Source organism: Haliotis cracherodii, unplaced genomic scaffold (genome assembly GCF_022045235.1).
Source record: "Haliotis cracherodii isolate W230 unplaced genomic scaffold, xgHalCrac1.p SCAF_12, whole genome shotgun sequence".
Classification (NCBI taxonomy): Eukaryota; Metazoa; Mollusca; class Gastropoda; order Lepetellida; family Haliotidae; genus Haliotis; species Haliotis cracherodii.
The window spans coordinates 1,178,728-1,192,168 of NW_027266267.1; the positions used below are offsets into that span (position 1 = coordinate 1,178,728).

Sequence of the window (13,441 nt, forward strand, 5' to 3'; positions counted from 1 at the left end):
TCATTTTGTGACGTTTCATGAGACCATACCTCAGTTATAGTTGTACATGTATATCAATGCCTCCAGTTAACCTTGATGCATGATGGTGTAGTTTGTTCGGTTGCAGGACATCATATGGCAGGATCCGACAGTACTTGGGAATATATTATCAGACTCTGTGGCTAGTGTTGTGTCTCCGTATTCCAACCGTGTAGAGTGTTGCACATGCTTTCACTCAGTGGCTTGTCTTGTCTAGATTTGATTATACAGAGGTTGCTGTGTTGTAGCAGTAACACATAGTGTGACATTAAATAACACCCACTTTCATGTTTATTTGCGTCACCTCATTGGGTTATATATATTTAAATATGATACACTTTAACGAGTTGTTTCAGACACATACAAATGTAAATGTATACAAGAAAAACTGTTATTGTTGTTATATGCTAGTGTATTGTATTATTGAACAATGATTCTAACTGTGCTGCATTGTTGCTGTTGCGATTCGGTTGACGCTCATTGCATTATATTTGGACAGTGGTTAGTCGTCAGGAACATAGTACTATTTTATGTAAGCAGTCTTCAGGAAGTTACTATATTTTGATGCTACAGTGGTGTGGTAACTGCTGGAAACAGCGAAATTCGCCCAGCATTGTATAGAGCTTTACAGCATCTCTCGCACATGTCATGACACATTTTCATCTGATAATACATCAAGACCAGCTTCCATGTGAAGATCACCCTGTATTGCCTGCTTCGGTCCATCTCGGAAGCTTGAACACTCTTGCCCTTGGGTGAATCTATGATTATCACCGTATTTTTGCATTTGATACTGACCACTGCATATTATTTACTGTCATTGAATATGGCACTACCACCCCATTGTGTACTGCCATTGCAAATGGTGTTCCGTAATTTGCGCGTATTTGATGCATTGATGTGTAAACCTGGTTAATTTTGTTATACACTTGTTAAGTGTTCACCATTTGTTGGTTGTTTGTTGGTTTCACACTAAGTTCATTTACGTACAGATTTCTGCGTTAATATATTGTTTCAATTTGGGAATTGACACGTAACAGTATTACTACCAGTGTTGTGAATTCAATAAGATCGAATCCTGTCTTGAAACCACAGGAAATGAAATCCAATGTGCTATATCTAACATTCGGTGATAATTAGCTATGTCACCAGAAAATAAAATCAACACAACGCTTTCCATATACATAAGAAATCTCTGTGAAAAGTCGGATTCTGGCTATATCATGAGCAATTCTGGCCACTTATGAACCACTATCTAATAGTGATGATATCAGGTGTTTGCGAAACCATCGACAATGGAACCACTGACAATAGAGATAAAATAAAGACTCAAATCAGTTCAACATAGGACAGGTTCATCTGCTGGGTTTGCTATTTTATAAATGTAAACTTAACCAACAGATTGCACACACAACGCCATAAGAGGTAGAAGTTATCTATGTTACTTGAGACAATGTTGGTTGAACATATCTCTAACCAATCTTCATTTTCAGTGACAATGTATCCATTAACACTTAAAAGTAAATGGAAACAAAATGAGCAAACCACATCTTGGGTAACAATGATATTTAATCATATCTTCTTTGCATAATGACAATTTATGTCATGAGAAGTTATGGAAAAATAAAGGTAGTTACAGGTGGTGTTGACGACCGCCGACTAGTCTGCTAGGTAAAGCCCCTCTCCAGCCCAACTGCAGGTTCCTGGACAACTCGACCCTGACGTCTTTGTAAGATGGATCCTCGGCTCGGTTCCAGTTCTCCTCTGGATCTTTCGTATGATCATAGAGTTCAACTCCCTGTAGTTGATCCCACATGGGTTTATAAATAGGCCTGCCTTTGAAGTTGATCCACTCTGTGTAGCGATACATCTCTGTCCTCATGCTGTAACCCATGACAATGTCCCCCTCAAGTCCGTTGCCTCCTCTGGGGTATTGGGAGAATGCTGCAGTTTTCCACGCTCCCAGTGTCGGGTTCGTCATAAGTGGCACCATACTTGTACCCTCTGTGCACAGACTGACATTCTGGGAGTCTGGTGGACACTGCTCAAGTTTGGGAAGTCCTGCAGCCTCCACGAGGGTAGGGTAGAGATCAACAAATTCTGTTAGTTTCTCAGTTACAATACCATGATCGGTGACCCCGGGAACACGAATCATCATCGGGGCATGTGTTGCATCCTCAAAGTTCGTCTCTTTCTCCTATTCAGCATGTTCCCCCAATTGCCATCCATGATCCCCCCAGAAGGCTATTATTGTATTATTGGTCAAGCCCAAGTTATCCAGCTCCTCAATGACCCTACCAAGCTCGTAATCTACGTAGCTCACACAGCTGTAATAAGCCTGTCGCATTTCAAGAGTAAGTGTTGTTGGAAATGTATAGTTAATGTTCCCAACATTTGTCAAGTGATAGGTTTGCATATCTTTGAAGTGTGCCAGGTTACTGAAATTATGCCATGCAATAGCAGGCATTCCTACTGGAGCATAGTAATTTGGTGGTAGCTTCAGACTTTCCAGAGGATAGTAGTCCTTAAAGCGTGCGGGGAAGTTCCAGGTAATATGGGGTTTATGGAAACCCACAGCCAGAAAGAAAGGATGCTCACCTGACCTAGCTTCTGGGGCCACCTCCTTTAGTGCCTGAATGGCAGACTCTGCCAAAATCTGATCTTGTAGTGGCTGGGCCTTAGCTCTCTCCTCGGAGACCGCTTCAATAAGAAGATTGTTAGTTCTGTACGCATCAGTAGCATGGGTGTAGGGATCAGTCCATGAAACAGGATCGTCACCTCCGGAGGATGCGCCTTGGTGAAATATTTTCCCCATTCCGATGGTTCTGTACCCATTTTGTTTGAAATACTGGGGCAGTGTAGTGAAATTACCTCCATACTGACGAAAGTAAGGTCCGATTAGCCAGATGTGGCTTGTGTCAGGGCGTCTGCTGGTCAGGAGGGCTGTCCTGCTTGGACTGCATAAAGCCACTGAGACGTAGGCTCGCTTTAGAAGGAGGGATCTAGCAGCAAGCGCATCAATATTTGGTGTGTGCATCTTTGGATGAACTGGAGATGGTGCATCTGGTCCGTCATAGGCACCGAGATTGGGTCTCAAATCATCTGAAACTAAAAATAAAATATTCTTCTTTGCATGGACTATTCCTAGGATTAACAAGTGTAAGACCAATATTTTCATCATACTTCTCAAACAGCTGCTCATTTCTCACACTTGGGCACGAGCTGCAATCTTCACCAAGAACTCACTGTGCTGTTCGGTATATATATGCTACTTTCTGTCTAAATAGAACAGGGTGTGTTCGTCTATCATTCTGAAGCAAAGCTTTGCATGACTACTTTTATCAGTTGAGTGGAATTTAGAGTGGCCACCTGCGGTTTCCAAATATTTAAAATTGTTGTATTATATTTTCTCCATGAACACCCTTGCCCTGTTGACATTGTTGGAGGTCTTTTACTGGCAGATAAGTCCACCGAGTTTGCAGCATGGAGCGAAATATTTACAGTATCTGATGTTGGGGAGCTGACTAAATAGGATGAGGTGCTCACGCTCGGTGACATGGCTGATTGACTGCCATTATGCTCCGATGCCGTGGATTACTGATTACGCCCAGTGATATATATTGTTTATCCCTCCATTGGAAAGTAGGAACGAGGGAGACATGGGAGAATGTATAAAGGTTGGATGGAAATTAATAATGGAAATAGTTATGTGAGTGAGTGAGTGTGTTAAAATTTAAAGTCACATCGGCAATATTTCAGCCATATAGTGACAAAATCAAGTTATAAGGTAATAATAAATACATATAGACATTAAAATCTGTCGACAAAGGACAGTAAAAGCACTAGACTATTTCAGATGTAGATTTAAAACAAGCATATCATCATAAAATTTGAACAATTCATAACAGTACACAATAAAATGGGCTATAGATCACCAATAACCAAAGGTAGGTCACCATACATGGGGACTTACGGTACATCTGCTTCCTACATGGTACCAAAGCAGGATTTACACCATCCCTCTGGCCACTGGTGATTGTTAGTAAGTTTTTAGCGAAATCATTTAAAAACAATAAGAATTCTACGATTAAAAACATGGAAATGAAACATACTTTGAACGAACTGGGACTTACATACTCTTGCAAGGGAACAATTATTTTACGTTACTTCAACCCCCTTTGAAGGTAAAGTCATAAACAATCACAGTTATCGAATCATTCTACCAAATTAAAATCACTTACTTTTTACTATATATATAATCAAAATTTATCTAATAATTCAATTTCATTAAAAAATCCAAGAATTAGATGAGAGCTTACATTAAAGATCCTTTATGGATGAAACCTGGAAATAATTATCCCTTGTGATGGAAAAATCTATACAGTCAAGCAGGACATGCTTGACTGTGATTCTTTCATCACAAGGGATACAGAATGGAGGATATTCACTTTGCAATAAATACCCATGTGTATAACGCTAATGGCCAATACGACATCGTCACATATTGACCTCTTCAAATCTGGACTGACAACCCAAGTAAGTGTAACCGATAGTTGGTTTTATTGCATGTAATTTATTAGAACCTACTTGGGTGTCCCACTTCTTTTGCATTAGATCTTTGATATAGTACCTAATGACAGTCTTGTAGTCACTGTATGGTAGAAGAAGTGGTGTCACAGATTTGTTGAGAGCTGCCTTTGCTGCATCATCAGCCATAGTGTTACCCGTGTTTCCAGCATGACTGGCAACCAGCAGAAGACGATGTCGTATTGGCCAACATGTCGGGTGTGTGCAATGCATTAGCTCCTGTGAACTTAGTTCACTGGGCCTTTTTGTAAATGGCCTAATTGCAGCACTAAAAAAAAACTTATTATTGGTGTTATTTTTCCATCTGCAGTTTATGATAGAATTTGTTACTGAATTTGTAATGAGTAAGGATGAGACATATGGACGAACAACTTCTTTATTACAATTAGGAGCGATGGTTTCAGTGTATGTTCTAACATCATTATCAAGCAAGTGAAGTACAGAGTATGGTTGACAAGAATATATATTGTTTATACAGTTGAGTAGGTTTAAGATCAGTTTCACTGTTGTATTTGTAATAAGTTGTGTTTCTGTATGAAGTTAGTTCTGTAACAACTGTGTCCATGACAATTTTGGAGGTACATACACTCAAGCAATACAAAACTTACCAACAAGAAAGGAAATGTATTCAACACTGTGAGATGACATTATGTGCCAACTTTGGTGAAGAAATATGGTACGTTTTTCAAGATCTGCTCCGGAAACGAGGACTATCGCCATTTTCAGTCTAAGTCAAAGTCGTTGCCATGGAAACAAAAAATAACTTTTTAAAAAATTCCCAAATTATCAAAAGGCACCAGTTCACCACTAGAACTGTGCAAAATTTGGTGAAGAAATATGGTACGGTTTTCAAGATCTGCCCCGGAAACGAGGACTACTGCCATTTTCAGTCTAAATCAAAGTCGTTGCAATGGAAACTCGAAAGATAATTTTTTTTAAATTCCAAACTATCAAAAGGCACCAGTTCACCACTAGATTTATCAATATACCAAGTTTGGTGAAGGAATATGGTACAGTTTGCAAGATCTGCTCCGGAAACGAAATGTGACGGACGGACGGAGGACAGCCGGACGGAAGAACGGAAGGACGGACGGACGGAAGGACGGACGGACGGCACCCATTCCTGTATCCCCCTTCCGCTTCGTGGCGGGGGATAATAAATGGATGACGTGAAGAGCTAGATTTGATTGCCTGTAGACAAGAAAGTTTTCAATCTATACAAGTGCCAGCCAAATCACAACTTGAATCATTCTCAGAATGAAGTATGTCTTATTAAAGTAACTTCACTGGGCCTCATAGTGAATAAAGTCATTGTGATACCTCGATCTATGTTCTGCAACATTGTGTACCGTTAAATTGGGGCCTGTCTATACTACATTGCATTTTATTTATGGCCACTGGCACTATGTACCAGTCCGAACTGATGGTCCGAGTCCTAGACAACCGAGTGCCAGGTAGGCAACCAACAAGTGCCATCTTTCAACGTCTTTTGGTAGGATGAGGCCGTGGACCTAGCCACGACATTCCGTTTCCCAGCCATGCGGTCTGTCCACTAGAGCTGTGATGATACACTAAGCTCAGTGAGCTGGCGTAATATGCCGCATTTATGCCAAATATACCTTGTTTGAAAAGACACGTTTCTCATTTTGTGACGTTTTATGAGACCATATCTCAGTTATAGTTGTACATGTATATCAATGCCTCCAGTTAACCTTGATGCATGATGGTGTAGTCTGTTCGGTTGCAGGACATCACATGGCAGGATCCGACAGTACTTGGGAATATATTATCAGACTCTGTGGCTAGTGTTGTGTCTCCATATTCCAACGGTGTAGAGGGTTGCACATGCTTTCATTCAGTGGCTTGTCTTGTCTAGATTTGATTATACAGAGGTTGCTGTGTTGTAGCAGTAACACATAGTGTGACATTAAATAACACCCACTTTCATATTTATTTGCGTCACCTCATTGGGTTAGTTTTATTTAAATATGATACACTTTAACGAGTTGTTTCAGACACATACAAATGTAAATGTATACAAGAACCTGTTATTGTTGTTATATGCCAGTGTATTGTATTATTGAACAATGATTGTAACTGTGCTGCATTGTTTCTGTTGCGATTCGGTTGACGCTCATTGCATTATATTTGGACAGTGGTCTGTCGTCAGGAACATAGTACTATTTTATGTAAGCAGTGTTCAGGAAGTTACTATATTTTGATGCTACAGTGGTGTGGTAACTGCTGGAAACAGCGAAATTCGTCCAGCATGGTAAAGAGCTTTACAGCATCTCTCGCACATGTCATGACACATTTTCATCTGATAATACATCAAGACCAGCTTCCATGTGACGATCACCCTGTATTCCCTGCTTAGGTCCATTTTGGAAGCTTGAACACTCTTGTCCTTGGGTGAATCTATGATTATCACCGTATTTTTTTGGCATTTGATACTGACGACTGCATATTATATACTGTCATTGAATGTGGCACTACCACCCTATTGTGTACTGCCATTACAAATGGTGTTCCGTAATTTGCGCGTATTTGATGCATTGATGTGTAAACCTGGTTAATTTTGTAATACAGTTGTTTAGTATTCACCATTTGTTGGTTGTTTGTTGGTTTCACAATAAGTTCATTTACGTACAGATTTCTGCGTTAATATAGTGTTTCAATTTGGGAATTGACATGTAACAGTATTACTACTAGTGTTGTGAATTCAATTAGATCGAATCCTGTCTTGAAACCACATGAAATGAAATCCAATGTGCTATATCTAACATTCGGTGATAATTAGCTATGTCACCAGAAAATAAAATCAACACAACGCTTTCCATATACATAAGAAATCTCTGTGAAAAGTTAGATTCTGTCTATATCATGAGCAATTCTGGCCACTTATGAACCACTATCTAATAGTGATGATATCAGGTGTTTGCGAAACCATCGGCAATGGAACCACTGACAATAGAGATAAAATAAAGACTCAAATCAGTTCAACATAGGACAGGTTCATCTGCTGGGTTTGCTATTTTATACATGTAAACTTAACCAAGAGATTGCGCACACAACGCCAAAAGCGGCAGAAGTTATCTATGTTACTTGAGACAATGTTGGTTGAACATATCTCTAACCAATTTTCATTTTCAGTGACAATGTTCCTGTAAATCAATATCCAATAACACTTAAAAGTAAATGGAAACAAAATGAGCAAACCACATCTTGGGTAACAATGATATTTAATCATATCTCCTTTGCATAATGACAATTTATGTCATGAGAAGTTATGGAAAAATAAAGGTAGTTACAGGTGGTGTTGACGACCTCCGACGTGTCTGCTAGGTAGAGCCCCTCTCCAGCCCAACTGCAGGTTCCTGGACAACTCGACCCTGACGTCTTTGTAAGATGGATCATCGGCTCAGTTCCAGTTCTCCTCTGGATCTTTCGTATGATCATAGAGTTCAACTCCCTGTAGTTGATCCCACATGGGTTTATAAATAGGCCTGCCTTTGAAGTTGATCCACTCTGTGTATCTATACATCTCTGTCCTCATGCTGTAACCCATGACAATGTCCCCCTCAAGTCCGTTGCCTCCTCTGGGGTATTGGGAGAATGCTGCAGTTTTCCACGCTTCCAGTGTCAGGTTCATCATAAGTGGCACCATACTTGTACCCTCTGTGCAGACTGACATTCTGGGAGTCTGGTGGACACTGCTCAAGTTTGGGAAGTCCTGCAGCCTCCACGAGGGATGGGTAGAGATCAACAAATTCTGCTAGTTTCTCAGTGACAATACCATGATCGGTAACACCGGGAACATGAATCATCATCGGGGCATGTGTTGCATCCTCAAAGTTTGTCTCTTTCGCCCATTCAGCATGTTCCCCCAATTGCCATCCATGATCCCCCCAGAAGGCTATTATTGTATTATTGGTCAAGCCCAGGTTATCCAGCTCGTCAATGACCCTACCAAGCTCGTAATCTACGTAGCTCACACAGCTGTAATAAGCTTGTCGCATTTCAAGAGTAAGTGTTGTTGGAAATGTATAGTTAATGTTCCCAACATTTGTCAAGTGATAGGTTTGCATATCTTTGTAGAGTGCCAGGTTACTGAAATTATGCCATGCAATAGCAGGCATTCCTACAGGAGCATAGTAATTTGGTGGTAGCTTCAGACTTTCCAGAGGATAGTAGTCCTTAAAGCGTGCGGGGAAGTTCCAGGTAATATGGGGTTTACGGAAACCCACAGCCAGAAAGAAAGGATGCTCACCTGACCTAGCTTCTGGGGCCACCTCCTTTAGTGCCTGAATGGCAGACTCTGCCAAAATCTGATCTTGTAGTGGCTGGGCCTTAGCTCTCTCCTCGGAGACCGCTTCAATAAGAAGATTGTTAGTTATGTACGCATCAGTAGCATGGGTGTAGGGATCAGTCCATGAAACAGGATCGTCACCTCCGGAGGATGCGCCTGGGTGAAATATTTTCCCCATTCCTATGGTTCTGTACCCATTTTGTTTGAAATACTGGGGCAGTGTAGTGAAATTACCTCCATACTGACGAAAGTAAGGTCCGATTAGCCAGATGTGGCTTGTGTCAGGGCGTCTGCTGGTCAGGAGGGCTGTCCTGCTTGGACAGCATTAAGCCACTGAGACGTAGGCTCGCTTTAGAAGGAGGGATCTAGCAGCAAGCGCATCAATATTTGGTGTGTGCATCTTTGGATGAACTGGAGATGGTGCATCTGGTCCGTCATAGGCACCGAGATTGGGTCTCAAATCATCTGAAACTAAAAATAAAATATTCTTCTTTGCGTGGACTATTCCTGGAATTAACAAGTGTAAGACCAATATGTTCATCATACTTCTCAAACAGCTGCTCATTTCTCACACTTGGGCACGAGCTGCAATCTTCACCAAGAACTCACTGTGCTGTTCGGTACATATATGCTACTTTCTGTCTAAATAGAACAGGGTGTGTTCGTCTATCATTCTGAAGCAAAGCTTTGCATGACTACTTTTATCAGTTGAGTGGAATTTAGAGTGGCCACCTGCGGTTTCCAAATATTTAAAATTGTTGTATTTTATTTTCTCCATGAACACCCTTGCCCTGTTGACATTGTTGGAGGTCTTTTACTGGCAGATAAGTCCATCGAGTTTGCAGCATGGAGCGAAATATTTACAGTATCTGATGTTGGGGAGCTGACTAAATAGGATGAGGTGCTCACGCGCGGTGACATGGCTGATTGACTGCCATTATGCTCCGATGCCGTGGATTACTGATTACGCCCAGTGATATATATTGTTTATCCCTCCATTGGAAAGTAGGAACGAGGTAGTCATGGGAGAATGTATAAAGGTTGGATGGAAATTAATAATGGAAATAGTTATGTGAGTGAGTGAGTGTGTTAAAATTTAAAGTCACATCGGCAATATTTCAGCCATATAGTGACAAAATCAAGTTATAAGGTAATAACATACATATAGACATTAAAATCTGTCGACAAAGGACAGTAGACTATTTCAGATGTAGATTTAAAACTAGCATATCATCATAAAATTTGAACAATTCATAACAGTATACAATAAAAATGGGCTACAGATCACCAATAACCAAAGGTAGGTCACCATACAAGGGACCATGGGGACTTACGGTACATCTGCCTCCTGCATGGTACCAAAGCAGGATTTACACCATCCCTCTGGCCACTGGTGATTGTTAGTAAGTTTTTAGCGAAATCATTTAAAAACAATAAGAATTCTACGATTAAAAACATGGAAATGAAACATACTTTGAATGAACTGGGACTTACATACTCTTGCAAGGGGACAATTATTTTACGTTACTTCAACCCCCTTTGAAGGTAAAGTCATAAACAATCACAGTTATCGAATCATTCTACCAAATTAAAATCACTTACTATTTACAATATATATAATCAAAATTTATCTAATAATTCAATTTTATTAAAAAATCCAAGAATTAAATGAGAGCTTACATTAAAGATCCTTTATGGATGAAACCTGGAAATAATTATCCCTTGTGATGGAAAAATCTATACAGTCAAGCAGGACATGCTTGACTGTGATTCTTTCATCACAAGGGATACAGAATGGAGGATATTCACTTTGCAATAAATACCCATGTGTATAACGCTAATGGCCAATACGACATCGTCACATATTGACCTCTTCAAATCTGGACTGACAACCCAAGTAAGTGTAACCGATAGTTGGTTTTATTGCATGTAATTTATTAGAACCTACTTGGGTGTCCCACTTCTTTTGCATTAGATCTTTGACATAGTACCTAATGACAGTCTTGTAGTCACTGTATGGTAGAAGAAGTGGTGTCACAGATTTGTTGAGAGCTGCCTTTGCTGCATCATCAGCCATAGTGTTACCCGTGTTTCCAGCATTACTGGCAACCGGCAAAAGACGATGTCGTATTGGCCAGCATGTCGGGTGTGTGCAATGCATTAGCTCCTGTGAACTAAGTTCACTGGGCCTTTTTGTAAATGGCCTAATTGCAGCACTAAAAAAAACTTATTATTGGTGTTATTTTTCCATCTGCAGTTTATGATAGAATTTGTTACTGAATTTGTAATGAGTAAGGATGAGACATATGGACGAACAACTTCTTTATTACAATTAGGAGCGATGGTTTCGGTGTATGTTCTAACATCATTATCAAGCAAGTGAAGTACAGAGTATGGTTGACAAGAATATATATTGTTTATACAGTTGAGTAGGTTTAAGATCAGTTTCACTGTTGTATTTGTAATAAGTTGTGTTTCTGTATGAAGTTAGTTCTGTAACAACTGTGTCCATGACAATTTTGGAGGTACATACACTCAAGCAATACAAAACTTACCAACAAGAAAGGAAATGTATTCAACACTGTGAGATGACATTATGTGCCAACTTTGGTGAAGAAATATGGTACGTTTTTCAAGATCTGCTCCGGAAACGAGGACTATCGCCATTTTCAGTCTAAGTCAAAGTCGTTGCCATGGAAACAAAAAATAACTTTTAAAAAAATTCCCAAACTATCAAAAGGCACCAGTTCACCACTAGACCTATTTATGTGCCAAGTATGGTGAAGAAATATAGTACGTTTTTCAAGATCTGCTCCGGAAACGAGGACTATCGCCATTTTCAGTCTAAGTCAAAGTCGTTGCCATGGAAACAAAAAATAACTTTTTAAAAAATTCCCAAACTATCAAAAGGCACCAGTTCACCACTAGAACTGTGCAAAATTTGGTGAAGAAATATGGTACGGTTTTCAAGATCTGCCCCGGAAACGAGGACTACTGCCATTTTCAGCCTAAATCAAAGTCGTTGCCATGGAAACTCGAAAGATAATTTTTTTTAAATTCCAAACTATCAAAGTTCACCACTAGATTTATCTATATACCAAGTTTGGTGAAGGAATGTGGTACAGTTTGCAAGATCTGCTCCGGAAACGAAATGTGACGGACGGACGGAGGACAGCCGGACGGAAGAACGGAAGGACGGACGGACGGCACTCATTCCTGTATCCCCCTTCCGCTTCGTGGCGGGGGATAATAAATGGATGACGTGAAGAGCTAGATTTGATTGCCTGTAGACAAGAAAGTTTTCAATCTATACAAGTGCCAGCCAAATCACAACTTGAATCATTCTCAGAATGAAGTATGTCTTATTAAAGTAACTTCACTGGGCCTCATAGTGAATAAAGTCATTGTGATACCTTGATCTATGGTCTGCGACATGGTGTACCGTTAAATTGGGGCCTGTCTATACTACATTGCATTTTATTTATGGCCACTGGCACTATGTACCAGTCCGAACTGATGGTCCGAGTCCTAGACAACCGAGTGCCAGGTAGGCAACCAACAAGTGACATCTTTCAACGTCTTTTGGAAGGATGAGGCCGTGGACCTAGCCACGACATTCCGTTTCCCAGCCATGCGGTCTGTCCACTAGAGCTGTGATGATACACTAAGCTCAGTGAGCTGGCGTAATATGCCACATTTATGCCAAATATACCTTGTTTGAAAAGACACGTTTCTCATTTTGTGACGTTTTATGAGACCATACCTCAGTTATAGTTGTACATGTATATCAATGCCTCCAGTTAACCTTGATGCATGATGGTGTAGTCTGTTCGGTTGCAGGACATCACATGGCAGGATCCGACAGTACTTGGGAATATATTATCAGACTCTGTGGCTAGTGTTGTGTCTCCATATTCCAACGGTGTAGAGTGTTGCACATGCTTTCATTCAGTGGCTTGTCTTGTCTAGATTTGATTATACAGAGGTTGCTGTGTTGTAGCAGTAACACATAGTGTGACATTAAATAACACCCACTTTCATATTTATTTGCGTCACCTCATTGGGTTAGTTTTATTTAAATATGATACACTTTAATGAGGTGTTTCAGACACATACAAATGTAAATGTATACAAGAACCTGTTATTGTTGTTATATGCCAGTGTATTGTATTATTGAACAATGATTGTAACTGTGCTGCATTGTTTCTGTTGCGATTCGGTTAACGCTCATTGCATTATATTTGGACAGTGGTCAGTCGTCAGGAACATAGTACTATTTTATGTAAGCAGTGTTCAGGAAGTTACTATATTTTGATGCTACAGTGGTGTGGTAACTGCTGGAAACAGCGAAATTCGTCTAGCATTGTATAGAGCTTTACAGCATCTCTCGCACATGTCATGACACATTTTCATCTGATAATACATCAAGACCAGCTTCCATGTGAAGATCACCCTGTATTCCCTGCTTAGGTCCATCTCGGAAGCTTGAACACTCTTGTCCTTGGGTGAATCTATGATTATCACCGT

The 13,441-nt window shown here is 40.2% G+C and overlaps 2 protein-coding genes across 2 annotated transcripts; both read right to left on the reverse strand.

Annotated features, from left to right (window-relative positions):
• Window positions 1-1,651: 1,651 nt before the first annotated feature.
• Window positions 1,652-2,176, reverse strand: LOC139458030 (iduronate 2-sulfatase-like). The gene has a single exon (XM_071239346.1). The coding sequence runs from the start codon at window positions 2,174-2,176 to the stop codon at window positions 1,652-1,654; it is 525 nt and encodes a 174-aa protein (XP_071095447.1).
• LOC139457443 (iduronate 2-sulfatase-like) lies at window positions 1,680-9,224 on the reverse strand. Its single transcript, XM_071238839.1, has 2 exons — window positions 8,876-9,224; window positions 1,680-3,126 (listed from the first exon to the last, which is right to left on the reverse strand). Exons 1-2 carry the CDS (start codon window positions 9,090-9,092, stop codon window positions 2,216-2,218), a joined length of 1,128 nt encoding a protein of 375 aa, XP_071094940.1. The 5' UTR covers window positions 9,093-9,224; the 3' UTR covers window positions 1,680-2,215.
• Window positions 9,225-13,441: the final 4,217 nt, after the last annotated feature.